Source organism: Canis aureus, chromosome 11 (genome assembly GCF_053574225.1).
Source record: "Canis aureus isolate CA01 chromosome 11, VMU_Caureus_v.1.0, whole genome shotgun sequence".
In the NCBI taxonomy this organism is placed as follows: Eukaryota; Metazoa; Chordata; class Mammalia; order Carnivora; family Canidae; genus Canis; species Canis aureus.
The window spans coordinates 61,532,309-61,551,345 of NC_135621.1; the positions used below are offsets into that span (position 1 = coordinate 61,532,309).

The 19,037-nt window shown below is 37.1% G+C and overlaps 2 protein-coding genes across 12 annotated transcripts in view; both read right to left on the bottom strand.

The window, feature by feature from the left end:
* The window catches only part of FANCL (FA complementation group L), a 110,413-nt gene extending 94,849 nt beyond the window's left edge, over window positions 1-15,564 (bottom strand). For 2 of the 5 annotated variants that reach the window (XM_077915467.1, XM_077915466.1), the window contains exons 1-2: window positions 15,406-15,548; window positions 1,603-1,671 (exon numbers count right to left, since the gene is read on the bottom strand). In XM_077915467.1, coding sequence (XP_077771593.1) covers window positions 1,603-1,671; window positions 15,406-15,501 — 165 coding nt within the window. In that variant the 5' untranslated portion in view covers window positions 15,502-15,548. Of the gene's footprint in view, window positions 1-1,602; window positions 1,672-15,405 lie in introns of all 5 variants that reach the window. The other 3 variants (XM_077915469.1, XM_077915468.1, XM_077915470.1) reach the window with 3 other exon arrangements.
* A 507-nt stretch (window positions 15,565-16,071) lies between these two features.
* LOC144324197 (uncharacterized) overlaps window positions 16,072-19,037 on the bottom strand; it is a 258,348-nt gene continuing 255,382 nt past the window's right edge. For all 7 annotated transcript variants that reach the window (XR_013389648.1, XR_013389647.1, XR_013389646.1 and 4 more), the window contains one exon: window positions 16,072-16,150. The gene's annotated coding sequence lies outside the window, so the exon portion shown is untranslated. The remainder of the gene's footprint in view (window positions 16,151-19,037) is intronic.

Consider the following 19,037-nt stretch of genomic DNA (forward strand, 5'->3'; position numbering starts at 1 on the left):
TTAATGCAAACAAAGAAATCCAAATATTTCTTATAAATTTATTAAAAAAGAAATTCTTTCAATTGCTTTGACTGTGGAAGGAAAAAAATCACAGTGTAAAATAAGAATATATAATACATTACAGGCTTCATATTTTCCATTTCCTCGTTTTAATAAAATGGAAATACATTTAGTTCCACAATCCAAATATACAAACATGAGAGAAATATTTTCAAAAAAACAGAGTATTTAATTTTCCCACATTTGTGGACCTCTAATAAATAAAATCACTAACATTTAAATATTCACTAGCTATACATTTAGATAGACCAAATTTTACTTAAGAGTCTAAAGAAAGAACTGTTCTCTAAGAAATATATTCAGTTTTACTTTCTTGAGAAAGTGAATAGGTAAGCAGCTTAAACTTTATATCTTAAATAGGATAATACACATGATCTGAGCAAAGGTAAGCAGAAAAAGACAAACAGAAATATAATCTTTTACTCCAACAATATAAAATGAAAAAGAGTAATAAAATTCTTGAAAAATAATCACCATGAGAATTTTAACACAGGCTCCCTCAAAGCAGATTCAAAACTAAAGGAACACAATTAAATGTACCCCATAACCTTTACTTTCATGATATTACAGTTCTGACTTTCATTACATTTAAATGTCCTTTAAAAAAATGAAACAAAATGTACTACTGACCTTTTCAAAAGGTCAAGTAACAATAATTCACTATTTCATTAAAGCACTAGAAGGTATTATGTAGTAACTTTAACCTAACTTTATAGACATCCCACACATAGGTGTAAGAACAATCTGGAATTCAGAATTTACATGAAAAATAGTAAAACTACTCTACTGATCTGTTATCTGAAAGAATAAAATTCCAAAGTCCCTTATTTGCAAAATCCAGCCATTTTAAAAGGTCAAATGCCATGTTACATGCCATAATACTTTTCTGATTCAATAAAATGTCCAAAATTAGGTTTTTTTTTTTGTTTTTTTTTGTTTTTTTTAGCTAAAGCATATAAAAAAATGTTAATTGCTCTCAAGAAGCAAGTCTTCCAGGTTGCAGGGAACAAAGTACTGTCAGTTGCCTAAATCTGAATCTCTCCACACATCCTCCTAAATAGATCAATATTAAGAACATTTAAAACAGGGTCACCTGAGTGGCTCAGTCAGTTAAGCATCCAACTCTTGGTTTTAGTTCAGGTCACAATCTCAGGGTCACCAGATCAAGCCCCTTATCAGGCTCCATGCTCAGCATGGAGTCTGCATAAGATTCTATCCCTCTGCCTCTCCTCCCACTCTCCATCTCTCTCTAAAAAATAACACAAAATCTTGAAAAAAAAAAATGTCTCCAGCAAAATCAGAAAATAGAACACTATAAACTTCAAAATATCTATAGGAAATATAATATAAGCCACTTTCCAGTGGTTTCCAGTTGGGCTCCCATATCAAATCCTTTTAAAGAACTAGGGGGTTCAGAAAAAATACATGGAAGAGAAAAGAGGGGACTGAACTAATGTTAAGATAATATTAAAAAGTTTGGTAGATCAGAGCACTGACTGCAAGAAGGGGCCTTAATATAAATACAAAAATCAAGAAGCTCACCTTGGAAAAGAAATACACAAGCATAAGATGATAAAAAGGGAGGTAAATACATCCCTTGGAAACTGGGTGCTAGGAGGAAAAAGTAAAAGTGGGAAATTGAGGATTTTACATAACAAAATAAAAACACTCAACTCCTCCCCCTCAGCACTACTTTAAAAATTATCCATTAAATAAGCTATACTTTGCTTCACCTCCAGAAGAAAGTATTCTTAAACTAGGAATCTTATAAACTACTGCCAACAATCAAATTCAAAAGATACTGTTTTCACCAATGCCAACCTACTATGAGTAAAAATCAGAACAAAAATAATTGTAGTTGATGATCACCTATTCAAACAAAAAACACAAGGCATAAACAAATTATAATACTGAATTATATTATCATTAATAGCATTCGTACTCAGATTCAGAAATTCAAAAAGAACATAAATTATAAGGAAAAAAATTAGTTCAGAAAAAAATGATATTAAAATAGAAGAATAAATTAAGAGGTTCTCAAAGAATAGAGTAAAATAAAAATTTCCTAAGAGGCACGGTACCTGGGTAACTCAGGTGGTAGACTCTTGAGCTCAGGGCGGTGAGTTTGAGCCTCAAGTCGAGGGTAGAGATTATTTCAAATAAAATGGTTAAAAGTGGCAAAAGTTATGTGTACTTTACCCCAATAAAAAAAAAAAAGATTTTAGAGAGAGAAAGGAGGAGAGAGAGAGAGCAGGGGGAGGGGCAGAAGGAGAGGGAAAGAGGCCTAAGTAGATTCTGTGCTGAGCACGGAGCCCAATACAGGGCTTGATCCCATGACCCTGAGATCACGACCTGACCCAAAACCAAGAGCTGGACCTTTACAGACTGTACCAGCCAGGTGCCACTCCCAATAAAAAATTTTAAAAATTTCTTAAGAAGCCCTCCCACCCCCCAAAAAGCTAGAAAGTTACCAAATGAGAAAAAAAAATTAAAAACCATCAAGGAAAAGAGGCTGAAGTGGAAACAGGTAAAGAAAATCCAATATACAAAGAATTGGAGACTCTGAAAGGAAAACAAAAGAGCAGAATATTTTAAATTATAATCCAAGTATACTTTCTGGAAATTCACATAATAAAAAGAACTGAACACATGAGAAATGACTCCTAATGATCCACTCTGAAATGTACCTTAATATGCAGGCTTTAAAGAAAAAGTTCATAGCTTCTGAGACCAAATAATATATGGGAAACAGAATAAGAGTAGCATCACACTTTTCAAATCAAGATTTTTAAAAAGCAACAACAGAACTTCTAAGAAACTGAAAGAGGGGATCCCTGGGTGGCGCAGCGGTTTGGCGCCTGCCTTTGGCCCAGGGCGCGATCCTGGAGACCCTGGATCAAATCCCACATCGGGCTCCTGGTGCATGGAGCCTGCTTCTCCCTCTGCCTGTGTCTCTGCCTCTCTCTCTCTCTCTCTCTCTCTCTCTCTCACTCTCTCTGTGACTATCATAAATAAAAATTAAAAAAAAAAAAAAGGAAACTGAAAGAGGATTTCTGCTTCTAGCTATGATGGAATAACAGTGGCAGGATTTGCCCTCCAACATTAACTAAAAACTGGACAAAATATATGAAACAATGATGTTCAGACATCAAATAGGCAGCAAAAAACAGTGGTTATTGAAAGAAGGGAAACAAATGAGAAAATCTTTATAATTATCCTGTCTTACTACTTGCAGAATCTTCAGGCTACACAACAAGGATGGAGAACCAAATGGAGCCTGACATTCTTCCTGATTTGAGAAAAAGAAATGATTTGGGGGATGCAAAAGTATGTGTAATTCACAAGCTACAGTACCAAAGAAGAAGAGAGAACTATACAGACAATAAACCTAGACAATGTCAGTGTATTCCTGCAAAAGAGTCATCAGGTAAGTATGATTGCTGCATGTATGTGAGAAGACCACCGAAAGCCAGGGATTTGTAAGAATGGACCATATAATTTCAGAGCTCACATAAGGCTGAGAGTAGTCATGTTTTCTATTAGCAAGAATAGAAAACTTTATACTATAAAATGTATCATTAAAGAGAATAGCCTGAAGAATACTGCCTAAGTGGCAGAGCCAAATTAATCTAGGCTAAATAAAGTCTGTGTTGATTCTGCCTAACAAAGCTTAAAAGCAAACTATGACAATATTAAACTGTTTCCAAATAATTTAAATACAGCTTAGAATAAATCGAGAATACTTAAGAGAATAAAATGATCTAGCACACAATAGTTACAGATGCACAATATCTGGCAACCAGTCAAAATATACCAGGAATGCAAACACACACACACACGGAAGTAAGATTCAAAAAGAGAAAAATCAAGAGAAATACAAAAATGGCATATGATTGAACTGCTCAAAAAAATTTCAACAGTGGTAAATACATTACATATATTCAAGAAGGTAAAGAAAAGCATGAGCATGCTAAATAAAACATGAAAGATAAATACAAACCCAAATCAAAGAGGAAAAAAATACAATATCTCAGATGCTAGAGAGTATTAACAGTAGATTAAGCCTTGCAAAAGAAGGTATTAGGGTATCTGAGGTACAGAACATTCAAAATAAAACAGAAAAAGACTGAAACAATTAAAAAGAACCATTAGTGAATTATGTAACAACTATACAGTGGCCTAATATACATGTATTTTGAGTCTCCCAAAAAAAAAGGAAGGAGAGGGAGAAACAAAAAAATTTTTAAAGAAATAATGGCTGAAGTTTTTCCCAAATTAAGTATAAAGATATACTCACAAATCCTAAGAGGTCCACAAACCCTACGGAATAAAATCATAAAGAAAACTACACCAAGGTACATTATAATCTAATTGACAAAAATCAATGATAAAAAGAAAAATCTTAAAAGCAGTCAGAGAAAACACACCACTTACAAAGGAACAAAAGTAAGAAACAGTAGAGATTTCTCATAGGAAATAATGCAAGACAGGTAAGCAACATCTGTAAAGAATGAAAAAGGGGGAAAAATCAATCTAGAATTTTTTTTTGATGTGGTAATTATTATTTTTTTAATTTATTTTTTATTGGTGTTCAATTTACCAACATACAGAATAACCCCCAGTGCCTGTCACCCATTCACTCCCACCCCCCACCCTCCTCCCCTTCTACCTAGTTCGTTTCCCAGAGTTAGCAGTCTTTACGTTCTGTCTCCCTTTCTGATATTTCCCACATATTTCTTCTCCTTTCCCTTATATTCCCTTTCACTATTATTTATATTCCCCAAATGAATGAGAACATATAATGTTTGTCCTTCTCCGACTGACTTACTTCACTCAGCATAATACCCTCCAGTTCCATCCACGTTGAAGCAAATGGTGGGTATTTGTCATTTCTAATAGCTGAGTAATTCAATCTAGAATTTTATACCTAGTAAAAAGTATCTTTCAAAAGGCCAAGTAAACACTCTGTCAGACATAAAACCATTAAAAAAAGTATCAGTATAAGATGTGTACTACAAGAAATGTTAAAAGAATAACTTAAAGAAGTAAACAAAACAGAATTGTGGAAATAAAACAGAGTACCAGAAACACTAAGTATATAGGTAAATACAAAAGACCTTTTTTCTTATTTTCTAAGTTGTCTTTCAAGGATAACTGTACCAAAAGTGGACAATCTGAACAAATAAATAAGTAGTGGATTACAACCCAAAGTATAAAATTAATATGTAAGAGTCCATACTGATATAAATGATTGATTTAATAAATGAGAGAGTTAAGGAATAACTAACCAAAGAGGTGAAAGACATTTATTCTGAAAACTATGTAATAATTAAAAACTGAAGACAACACACACACAAAGACATTCCATCCTCATCTCATGGATTACAAGAACAGATATTGTTAAAATGTCTATATAGAATATGCAAGGGTGGGGAGGGATCCCTAGGTGGCTCAGAGGTTTACCGCCTGCCTTTGTTCGGCCCAGAGCATGATCCTGGAGTCCCAGGATCGAATCCCACATCAGGCTCCCTGCATGTAGCCTGCTTCTCCCCCTGCCTGTGTCTCTGCCTCTCTGCCTCTCTGTCTCTCTCTCTCTCTCTCTTTCTCTCTGCCTCTCGTGAATAAATAAATAAAATCTTTAAAAAAATAGAATATGCAATGGGAAAAAGACAGTTTCTTCAATGAAAGGTATTGAGAAAACTGGACAGCTACATGCAAAAGAACAAAATTGGACCACTTTCATATACCACACACAAAAATAAACTCAAAATCAATTAAAGACCTAAATGTGAAATGAAACCATAAAAGTCCTACAAGAGAACACAGGCAGTAGTAATTCCTCTAGCATCGGCCATAGCAACATTTTCCTAAATAGGTTTCCTGAGGCCAGGGAAACATTAAGCAAAAATAAACTATTGGGACAACATCAAAATAAAGATTGTGCACAGCAAAGAAAACAATCAACAAAACTAAAAGGCAATCTACTGAATATTTTCAAATGACATACCTGATAAAGGATTAATATAAAAAACATATAAATAACTTATACATCTGAACACACACAAAACCTAAATAATCCAATTAAAAATGGGCGGATGACATGAACAGACATTTCTCCAAGACATACAGATGACAAAGACACATGTAAAAATAGATGTTCAACATCACTAATCATCAGGGAAACACAAACCAAAACTACAATGAGGTTATCACCTCATACCTGTCAGTAGCTATAATGAACAACACAAGAGACAACAAGTTTTAGAGAGGATGTGGAGAGAAAGGAACACTCTTGCACTGCTGGTGGGAATGCAAAAGGTACAATGATTTTGGAAGACACTATAGAGGTTTCTCAGAAAGTTAAAAATAGAACTACCCTATTATCCAATAATAAGTATATAAATAAGGCACTAAGTATATACCTAAAATTACAAAAATACTAATTCAAAGGGATACCTGCACCCCTATGTTTACTATAGTATTATTTACAATAGCCAAATTATGGAAGCAGCCCAACGGTCCACTGACAGATGAATGAATAAAAAAGATGTAGTACATATATGCAATGAAATATTACCCAGCCATAAAAAAGAATGAAATCTTGGCAGTTGCAGCAACCTGGAACTAGTGAGTAAAATGCTAAGTAAACTAGTCACTCAAGAAAGACAAATACAATGATTTAACCCATATGTGGAATTTAAGAAATAAAACAAATGAGCAAAGAAAAAAAATTTGAGATGAACCAAGAAATAGACTCATTAACTACAGATTACCAGAGGGGAAGTGGGCAAGGAGGTATGGGTGAAAAAGGTGATGGGGATTACAAATACATTTATCATAAGGAGAACTGAGTAATGTAAGAATTGTTGAATCACTCTTTTGTATACCTGACACTAATAGAACATTGTACAGTTCTCTATACTGGAATAAAATTTAAAAACTTAAGCAAGGGAGTTAAACTAAACTTCATTACAAAATTCCAGATAAATTATATACTCTACATTAAAAGAGGGGGAACATAACCCTGCATTCCTTATGTAAGAACAACTGATAGAGATTTTTCTTCCAAAGAGTAAGTATGCAAAGGGGAAAAGAGTTAACTCTGCTGTAAAGAAACCTGACAAACACTAGTACAGCTAAGGTCAACACCAACAGTGGTAAATCATATTGACAGTTTGCTCCCTTTATATATGTGATGAAATGGTACTTAAACTTTGCAATGTTCTCTCAAAAACCAATAACATAAATCAATGAAACAGGATAGAAAACCCAAAAATTAACCCACTCTAAAACTGTCATTAAAAAATAAAAGTCTCTTGGAGCGCCTGGGTGGCTCAGTGATTGGGTGCCTGCCTTCTGCTCAGGTCGTGATCCCAGGATCCAGGATCAAATCCCATACTGGGCTCCCTGTGGGGAACCTGCTTCTCCCTCTGCCTGTATCTCTGCCTCTCTCTCTCTCTGTATTTCTCATGAATAAATAAATAAATCTTTAAAAATAAATAAATAAAAGTCTCTTAGTAAAAGAAGATAATTGTTTAAAAGAAAATAGAAGTATAAAAAGAAAAGAAAGAAAATAGAAGTATATTGGGAGGGTTACAAGATAAATAGGAAAAATATATATAACAATAGCACAAAAGCCAGACAATGAGAAACAGTACATTATGGAATGCCTAGGTGGCTCGGTGGTTGAGTGTCTGCCTTTGGCTCAGAGCATAATCCTGGGATCTGGGATCAAGTCCCACATTGGGCTCCTTGCAGGGAGCCTACTTCTCCCTCTGCCTGTGTCTCTGCCTCTCTCTGTGTCTTTCATGAATAAATAAACAAAATCTTAAAAAAAAAAAAGAAACAATACATTATAAGATTCTTATACTATAAAGGAAGTGGTATACTTGAAAATGTTAAAATACAGCTCCGTATTGTAAAGCCGAGAACACTAAAAAAAGAAGAAAATGATATAGCTGATAAACCAACAGTGCCTATAAACTGTAATCTTAATATTACTTTAAAGTAAATCATGACAAGTTTAAGATGTATATTATAAACTCTAAAGCAACTAATTAAGGGGAAAAATAGCTAAAAATAGGCTGATAAAGGAGATAAAATGCAATTATATTTAATGAAAATGCAGAAAAATAGGAAAAAGATACGAAACACATAGGACAAATAGAAAACAAACAGCAAGGTATCAGCTTTAAACCCAACCATATCAATAATCACATTAAATGTAAATGGTCTAAATACCCCCAAGTGAAAAGCAGCAATTATGAAATTAGATTAAAAAAAAAAAAAAAAAGCAAGATCCAAAAGAAATCTTTTTTAAATAGAGACACAAATAGGTACAAAATGATGGAAAATGATTAGGCCATGCCAACACTAAATCAAAAATGAGCTGGAGTCACCACACTAAAGAGATTCTAGGACAAAGATTACCAGAGATAAAAAGGGTTATTTCACAATCATTTAAAAAAAAAAAAAAAAAAGTCAGTTCAAGAGTACCTAACAATCCTCAAAGTTTATGTACCTAATAAAAGAACTTCAAAATATATGAAGCAAAAACTGACAGAAATGGAAGTAGAAATTGAACAATCAATAATTATAGTTGAAGATTTTTAACACCTCCTTTCATTAATAAAACAAGTAGACAGAAAATCAGTGAGCATATAAAAAACTCGAATAGCATTATGAACGAACTTGACCTGACATTATAGAACAATCACCCAACAGCAGCAGAATGTACATTCTTTTCAAGTACAGACATAACATTTACCAAGGCAGGCCATACTCTATACCATAAAAGAAGTCCAAATATATTTAAAAGACTTTAAAACATACAAATTATGTTGTGATCAATATGAAAGTAAATTATAAATCAATATCAAGGGGCACCTGGGTGCCTAAGTGGTTGAGCATCTGCGTTTGGCTCAGATTGTGATCCAGGAGTCCTGGGATCAAGTCCTGCATCAGGCTCTCCGCAGAGAGCCTGTTTCCCCCTCTATGTCTATGTCTCTGCCTCTCTCTCTCTCTCTCTGTCTCTCATGAATAAATAAAATCTTTAAAAAAAAAAAAAATCAAATGGGTCGCCTGGGTGGCTCAGCGATTGAGCGTCTGCCTTTGGCTCAGGGTGTGATCCTGCAGTCCCGGGATCAAGTCCCACATCGGGCTCCCTGCATGGAGCTTGCTTCTCCCTCTGCCTCTGTCTCTGCCCCTCTCTCTGTGTCTCTCATGAAAAAATAAATAAAATCTTTAAAAAATATATATCAAATATATATCTGGAAAATCCTAAAATATTCAGAAAAGATATACTGTTTTCCTAAGTGACCCATGAGTCAAAAAAGAAATTAACAAGTATTTTGAACTAAAAAAATGAAAACACAATATGCAAAAATACATGTGATACAGCCAAAGTAGTGTCTGAAGAAAACTTTATAAACACTAAACATCTATATTATAAATCAAGAAAGTCCTCATTATCAATGAGCTAACCTTCCACTTGAAGAAACTAGGAAATTTAAGATCAGAAAGCAAAGACACAGAAAAATAAGAAAAATCAATAAAAATCAAAAGTAGGCTCTTTGAAGAGATCAATAAAATTTATAAACCTCTATCCAGTTGCACCAGGAAAAATATCATCATGAATGGAGACAAGAGGTATGTATAAAAAATGTCCACAATTTCTTTGATATTTCTACCTTTAAGAATTGGTGTTAACTTTCTCTCCTTTTGAATATGGACTAGATTTGAGACTCACTATTAAAAAAAAAAATAGAGCAGAAGTAAATATGTGTAACTTGATCTCTGTTTTATGCTTGATCTCTATTGTATCATTCAGGGGAAGTTAGTTGCCATGCTGTGAGGACCCCATGCAGGTCTATGCAGTAAGGAACTGAGGCCTCCAAGTCAAGAGCAGTAGAACACAGAGGGCTCCTGCCAATAGCCCTGTGAATGAGCTATCTTGGAAGCAAATCTTTTCCCTCTGGTCAAGACTTTAGAGAACTGACACACTGGCTAAGATCTTCATTGCAAGTTCATGAGAAATGCTGATCCAGAACCATCTACCTAAGTAACTTTTAAACTCTTGATCCAAAAAAAAATAAATAAATAAAAAAAATAAATAAATAAACTCTTGATCCATAACAAAGGTAAGATAATGAATGTTTGTTGTTCTATGCCATGAAGATTTGGAATAAGTAGTTATACAGCAAGACAACCAATATAGGCAACATCATTACAGACCCTAAATATATTCGCTGAAAGGACAATAAAGGAATATTAAGTAACATTTAAGCCAATAAATGAAAAAATCTAGAGAAGATGAACAAATTCTTTGAAGAAAACAAACTGCAAAGCTCACTCAAAAGGAATAACCTAATCGAGACAATATCTTCTTTAAATCACAGGGAACATACGTGCACGCACACACACAAAATCAGTAAGTTTCACAAACTATAATTTTTAGAAACAGTATCTAATCACAAAACTAAAAATAATAAAATTAAAAATAAAAAAAAAACTTCCGTAAGAAATTTTTAAATCTTTATTAAGTAACTCCTGGATGCAAGGGATCTAGAAAGTAAAATTATGCTAATACTAAAAAATGATTATGATAAAACGCCATGTGTCAGCATATACAGGGTACTTTAAAAACAGTGGTGAGAGGAAAATGCAGAGCCTTAAAAACTTTTATCAGTAAAAATGGGCTCTCACAACCAAATCTGGGACAATTTACATCAAAATAAATAAGGAAAGTAACAATTACAATCCATTAAATAAATTATTTTTAAAACCTATGATTCCTTTCTTATACAAATAAGTGGGAGGAAAAGAGAAAGCTATTCCTTATAATACAATGACAAGAAATAAAGAAGAAATAATGGAGTTAGAAAAATCATTTGGAAACCACAAAAGTATTAACTGGATCAATCAAGATGCTAAAACTGCTACGTGTACCTGAAAGTCTGTGATGCCTCAGAGTAGCTCTCTAAAAGTACTTACGAATTACAAAAGGAAAATCTCACATATGCTATCTTAAACAGATAATCAAAGGGAACATCATCCATGAGAAGCATTGACTTCACACCCTAAAAAGGACACAACATTCTCTGCCAAAATTACAGAATCTGAATTTAATGAGGAGGAAGTATCAGTCAAACCCAAACTGAGAGACATTCTGCCTAATAACCAAACCTATTCTTAAAAAATGTCAAGTTCATAAAAAGTAAAGAGACTAAGGAACTATTCCAGATTAAAGAGAAAGACAACTAAATGCAATGTGGTATCTTACCTTACAATCAGATGGGGGGGTAGGCTAGAAAGAAATACAAAAGGAATACAAAATATACAAAAAGGAATTACAAAAATGTAATTGTAACATTAACAAAATTTGAATTTGGACTCCAGATAATGCATTATATCATGATTAAATTTCCTGATTTTGATAACTACTATGGATATATGTGTGTCCCAGCTCTCGTGAAATACATGCTGAAGTGTTCAAGAATAAAGAGGAACTATATCTGCAACCTCATCTCAAACTGTTCAGAAAAATAATTTATATATACACGCACCCACATACAATACACTCAATAAAATCAAATAGGGCAAAAGTAAAATGGCAAATCTGGGTAATCTTCATCCATACTTGTTATTTTCTGTAAATTTGAAATTATATCCAAGACAAACACCTTTAAACAAAATCCACTGCACCGGGATCCCTGGGTGGCGCAGCGGTTTGGCGCCTGCCTTTGGCCCAGGGCGCGATCCTGGAGACCCGGGATCGAATCCCACATCGGGCTCCCGGTGCATGGAGCCTGCTTCTCCCTCTGCCTGTGTCTCTGCCCCTCTCTCTCTCTCTCTCTCTCTCTCTGTGACTATCATAAAAAAAAAAAAAAAAAAAAATCCACTGCACCAAACAAAACAACGTTAAATAAAGCGTTTAGGCTAAGATTTCAACAAGCTGCTCAAGGCAGGTACAAATCAGAATTATAGCTACAGCAAGGATCATAAGAAAATTTCATCTAATCTCAATTCTTATGTTTACACATTTTCTAAGAGGCTTTAGCAGATAGACACATATAAGACCAAGTACTTTCCTTAAAATGCCTAACATTAGGTATTAGGTGGTTCCTGATAAAAATGTAACTTAGTATCTCTTCAATTTTTCTAAACGTTATCTGAGAATGAATCATGTTTTCAACTAAGAAATTCAAGACCGATACTTCCAATTGAGGAAAGAAAAGGTAGATTACCTTTACTCCAGAAATAATAATGAAATTTAGCCTCTACTTTCTGTGACAGCCACAAGAATTTGAAGAAAAATGACTAAACCCGTATGTACTCTCTATAACCTTTCTTTAACCAAAGTGCATTCTGATTAGTTCTATATTTAATATTCTGAGGGGTAGGTAAAAGTTTCATTTAGCAAATACATCTGATAATTCACATAGTATTTTTGAGAGATCACTACAGGTTTTGAATAAACGTCAAAACATACAGTAATTCCTAGGATATGGCCCCTACCCTCAAAAAGTATGTGGGCTGGCAGGGGAGAGGATGAAACAGGTAAATTTTGTAGACACAAGCTCCCAGTCACAAAATAAGTAAGTTATAGGGATGTAATGCACAGCATGGCAACTATATTAACACTGCATTGCATATTTGGAAACTGCTTAGAGACTTCTCTTAAAAGTTCTCATCATAAGAAGAGCGCCTGGGTGGCTCAGCTGGTTAAGTGGCCTACTCTTGATTCTGGCTCAGGTCAGGATTTCAGGGAACTGGGATGAGGCTCTAGTTAGGCTCAGGGCTCAGCAATGAGTTGGCTTGAGGATTCTTGCTCTCCTCTTCCTCTGCTCCTCCCTCCACTCAAGGGCACACACACCCACGACTAGCATTCTCTCTCAAATAGATAAATCTTTAAAAAAAAAAAAAAAAAAAAAAGTTCTCATCATAAGAAAAAAAAATTTTTTTAACATTTTATTTGAGAAAGAGAGAGTACATGAGAGAGACTGCAAGCAGGGGAGAAGGATAGAGGGAGAAGCAGACTCTCCGCTGAGCAGGGAGCCCTAAGGGGGGCTTGATCCCCGGACCCTGGGATCACGACCTGAGCCAAAGCAGATGCTTAACCCATTGAGCCACCCAGGTGCCCCAAGGAAAAAAAACATTCTGTAAGGAGGGCACGCGGGCGGCTCAGTGATTGTGTGTCAGGCTTTGGTTCAGGTCATGGTCCTGGGATCAAGTCCTATGTCAGCTCCCCATGGGGATTCTGCTTCTCCCTCTGCCTATGTCTCTTCCCACTCTCTCTCACGAATAAATAAAATCTTAAAAAAAAAAAAAATCTGTAACTACATATGGTGAATCCGATGAACAACTAGACTTACTGTGATCATTTCACCAGATATACATACATCAAATCATTGTTGTACACCTGAAACTAATGTTGCATGTCAGTTATACCTCATAAAAAAACCCACGAAATAGGCTTCTCTTTAAAGTTAAGTATCAAGTTTTCATATATCCAATACCCAAACACTTCTGAAAGTTGAAATCATTCTCTTAATCACTATAATTAAGAGTTAAATTTTACCTCCATCCCACTCTTTTAATGCTGACAATGTTTTGATGAGGATTGCTGAATGGAGTGAGTGTTAATCAAGGTAAGGTGGAGCAAAGCAATTACTCCTTTTCCTTTCAGAAAATAAAAATACTTCTGAGAACAGAAATTTTTATCCATTACTATGATTTTTTTTCCTTCAAATTATCTGGTTAATTACTAAATTTTAAATTTATTACGATACAGTTGCATAATTCATGTTTCTATATAATTGAGTTCAAATAATTGAAAAAGTGCATGTCTGCAAAAAACTCATACACATTTTTTCCAGAAAACACACTTATGTTTCAATGCTCCATGGCTTTACAATGACCACTTTGTTTCTTTTTTCTTTAGGAACTTGTCCTTACTTTACATAGCAAATCAAACCCTCAGGTTGGTCAGTGAGGGGTTACATTTTACAGGTAAAAGGTTATTGCTGGTAATTTAACCTATTCGTGACCCATATTCCAAGTGGCAGGTGGTTAATTTGTGTGGTTTCACCAGTTTTTCCTCAAGCACACTGTGTTAAAGGACAAAAACAGAAGAAGAAGAAGAAAAAAAAAAAAAAACTAACAAACAAGCTCGCATTGTGCTGGTGAGGGAGGTAGCACGAAGTTGAATATAAAGGTCTGGGAGCAAAAAATCTATACTCAAAATCCCAACCTCGGGTATCCTGGTGCAACGGAAAGAGGCACCAATGCAGGAGTGGGATCAGATGGCCTCGCTTTCAGGGATTCCGGCGATCACGGACAAGGAACTTAGCCTGAGCGCTTGCCCATGCCCTGATTTCCTCGACTATGAAGGCTGAGAAGGACTTTAAAAAAAAAAAAATCTGCCTCCAAGGGCCAAGGATCAGCGAGACCATGTTCTTGGAAAGCGCTCTGCAAACTTCCAACCTGTACACGTGCGTTACTGGGTGTGATCAACTCCACCGGAGAAGCCGCCCGGACTCTGCAAAGGTCGTTAATTCTGCTGCCAAGACTCCGTGCAAAATATCGCTACCGGCTGTGCTCAGGGACACAGCAACTTAGTCGAGAGCCAAAAGGAGGTTTTCCTCCAAAATATATTTTTACGGCAGAAAACTAAAAGAAGGTAGATTCCCTGGTGAACGGGCCACCAGACTTCAGGCGGCTTGACGGGTGGGGGGTTGTTAGAAACGAGGTAAAAATTTGCAAAACAAACGAAAACCAAACAAGCCAGTGACAGGTGGGACGGACGGACGGACGCCGAATTAAAAAGGAAGGCAAACCCCGGGAAGCGGGCGCGGGGGCGTGGCCTTCCGCCTTGGGCCCCGCCCCCCGCTCCTGTCGGGGCTCCGCCCACGGCATCCCCGGCGGCGACGCAGGCCCAGGCAGCGGCGGGGGGCGTGGCTGGGGGTGTGGCATTTCCGCCTTGGGCCACGCCCCCCGCCCCCGTCCCGCGCAGGGGCTCCGCCCACGGCGTCCCCGGCGGCGGCGCAGGCCCAGGCAGCGCGGGGGGCGTGGCTCGGGGCGTGGCCTCCCACCTTGGGCCCCGCCCCCCGCTCCCGTCCCGCGCGGGGGCTCCGCCCACGGCGTCCCCGGCTGCGGCGCAGGCCCAGGCAGGCGCGGGGGCGGGGCGCCGGCTGCCGACCTCCGCACGAGCCCTCCAACCTCGGGTGTCGCGCGCCGCGCCTCTCCATCCCCTCACCGCTCCCGCGACTGACTTCCAGGGGCGGGGCGGGGCTGCGCCGCGAGAGGGAGGCCCTCCCGGCCAGCCAGCCCCAGGCGGGCGGGTACCTGAGCCGAAATGAATCCCTCGTACACGGTTTTCGCCCGGTTCTGGGGCAGAAGCAGCGGGAACTGACGCAACAGGCTCGCCTCCATCTCCGCCATGGTTCGCCGTCTGTGGAGCCGCGGGAGGGGGATGGGGGGGCGGGTTATCCGCCGCCGAGCCCCGCACATGCGCAGTCTCGCCTGCGCCCCGCGCTCGGAGGGGCGGGAACTGGGCTTTGGCGGGAAAAAGCCTCGACGGCGCTGCGGGGTGAAACGGAGGTCAGGCCCAGCCAGATGGGTGTGGCTCGGCGGGCGGCAGCGTTGGCCCCAGCGGGGCTCTCGGCTCCGTAGAGCTACCTGAACAAGATCCTTCCAGCCTCGCCTGTCCCAAAACTCCTTCAGTCATTTTGTTGGATTTTATTGAAAGACTGCTGCAACTTTGTTGGAGTTGCATTTCTTGCCGCATAAGATGCCCCAGCTCGCCGCCTTCACCGAAACCAGCCTCCTGTTGGCCTGTCCTACAGGATCTCCAGTGTGCCGCCAGCTTACAGAATAATGTTTTATTCCACCAAGTTAATAGTGTATTGAATCCATTCGACATAATGCAACATATGCAATGTAATTCTGTGGCTTATCAAGTGAAGTCAGATATACAGTATTGGAGGGATGCACAAATGGGTGTGCGTATACACATACCTACATTCACACACGTATCTCCAAACTCAGGGCAGCGTTATACTCCGTTTTGGCGCACTGCACTCACAAACATCTAAAGACAAAACATGAGACAAGATTGCTAATTAACTTGATGAGCCAGTTAGTTTTTCTTTGGTAACCCTTTCTATACATTTTTTGAACTCAGGGATGGTAATGACCCACTTACTTTTACTAAGGGCCGATTAAGTAAGTAACACGACTATTTACCACAAAACCATTTGACATCCCAGTCACTATTCAAATGCATTGTATTTTTTGAGCCCTAGTATTTGTAAAACACGATCGTGATATGCCAAGGCTACGCAGAGATGAGCAAGATGTGCCCTCTCCCATCTCTATTGCCCTCAAAATGGAATTTGACATCTTGAAGATTAAAGTTTCACAACCACTGTGACCGTATTCTGGATACTTATGGGGAAAACAGGATCCTACAGCAGTGTTTAGATACAAATCACACTAAAGCAGTGGTTCTTAAAATGTGATCCTAGGACCAGCAGCATTAGTAACACTTAGGGACTTTGTAGGAATGCACGTTTTTTGCCCCCTCTGTCTCAGATCTAGGGAATCCTAAACTCTGGGAGTGAGGCTTAACCATCTGTGTTTTAAAAGGCCCCCCAGGTGATGGTAATGCACACTGAAATTTGAGAATCTCCTCCTTAGGGATATGACCTACCCACACTCCATTATGCAACTCATTCCTTAAGGATGATACTGTGTTCAACCATCACAATCATGTTAAACTATTTACATAGATGCCCAGGCTATATCCTTGACTGGTGGTTTTCAAAGTGTGGTCCTTGATTCAGCATCATCAGTATCATGAGCTCAGCAATCTGTATTTTAACAAGCATGTGTCTAACACCTCTGTTTTAACAAGGAATTCTGATGCAAACCAAAGTTTGAAAAACACTACCCTAGACTTAGTGAAGTTACATTTTCACACCTAATTCTGTTATGTAGCTAGTTGAAAGTCATTGCATTAATCAAGTGAATAATTGCCAAAGGTTTTAGTTCTGAGCTCAGACTTAACCTAGCCACATTGTAAAGTTTAGAAAATATTAGATGAATAAACATAGTTTATTGTTGTCAAGCCATTATTTAAGAGACAGAGATAATTTTAATTATAAAAAGAGAAACTTTAAAAAAAGCTGAAAGAGTAATCCCAATTTGGGTTTGATATTAGGGAGCTGAAATTTTCTTGGCTTTTCTATAATGGTCTCAAGGTCACTACTGGAGTCCTAACCATCTGAATAGGTGGACAAACAATGATAGCTTTCCAAGAGGTCCTTTTTTGAACAAGTCTTATGTCACATTGGCTATCCTGTATGTAAAAGGTCTGGGAAACACAATTTTTTGGCTAAATATATTGCTTAGAATGCAGTTAGTAAGAATAAAGGAGAGAATGGTTGAGATGGGCTGCTTTCCATTTCTTCAACACTGAAAAATCCACCTGCCTCCCCCCAAGACAAAGAAAAAAGATTTTAACTTGACATTACGTTATTAATGAAATGCATACTTTATATGACAAATTTTCATGTATGTGTACTTCTAAAATTATGGTAGTATATTTTCCTGTTTTTTATTTTTTTCAAGATAATTTTTTCCTTCAAAGAGTACTAATTAAATTGTATTTTGTTGACTAACTGAATTGAACATCATCTAAAAAAAGTATTAAGGATTAGAAATCATATGAATAAGTAACATTATAAAAAGCAATAAAGAACCAATTTTACATTTTGGAAATAGTGTAATCTACATAGTAATGAAATATCCTACAAATAGAATAAGGAAGCCATGAAATTACAAATATATTTTCATCCAAAAATGTCCTTCAGCTATGAAAAATAAATAAGATATGGTTGTGGTTTGTGACATTCCTGTAAAGAATTCTTTCTTGATGGGAATAGGATTTGCTAAAATAGCAATTTTATTTCTATTTAGTAAGAGAGAGCAAGTAAAGTAACATGATTAGCCATAATGTGGAAACAGCTGATTTTATAAAATTTTGAGAAATAGCTAAATAAACAAAAATAAATTAAAATTTACTCTAGGGGTCCTTGGGTGGCTCAGTCAGTTAAGAGTCAGACTCTTGGGCAGCCTGGGTGGCTCAGCAGTCTAGCACTGCCTTCAACCCAGAGCATGATCCTGGAGACCCAGGATCGAGTCCTACATCGGGTTTCCTGCACGGAGCCTGCTTCTCCCTCTGCCTATGTCTCTGCCCCTCTCTCTGTGTGTGTCTCTCATGAATAAACAAATAAAATCTTTAAAAAAAAATAGACTCTTGATTTCGCCTCAAGTCATGATCTCTGCGTCCTGGGATGGAACCCTGAGTCAGGACACATACTCAGTGGGCAATCTGCTTACAGATTCTCTCTCTGCATCCTCTTTGCCCCTCCCCACCTCAAATAAATAAATAAATCTTTAAAAAATAAATAAAATAAAATTCACTCTAAAATTCAGAAGTTTGTAAGTAATTTTATACATATATAGTCATTTCAAAATGTTTGAAATTTTAAGTATCTGTATCAAAAAATCAAAAAATATCTGTAGTACCCTTTTTATTCTCTAAAATCTTACTTATTTAAAGCTAATGTTAACAGGTCTATGGGGAAACAGATAATTATACACTTCTGATTATTATGCATAATTCACAAAGTGTTTCTAAAAAGCACCATACTTATGTACAATAGAAACATAAAAATTGTTCTCTTTTGAACAAATAACCACTTATGGGAGTATATCCCAAGAATAATCCAGAAATATTTAAATAGGAGATGATTTAATGTCCAATAAGTTAGAAATGATCGAGTTATATAACATAGACTGTCTAAAAGCCATTAAAATGACATATGTGAACATGCAGTATTGTTACATAAAAAGTATATATGAAATATCAATATGCGAAAAGAACAAAACAATGTCAAGAGAAAGAGAAGAAA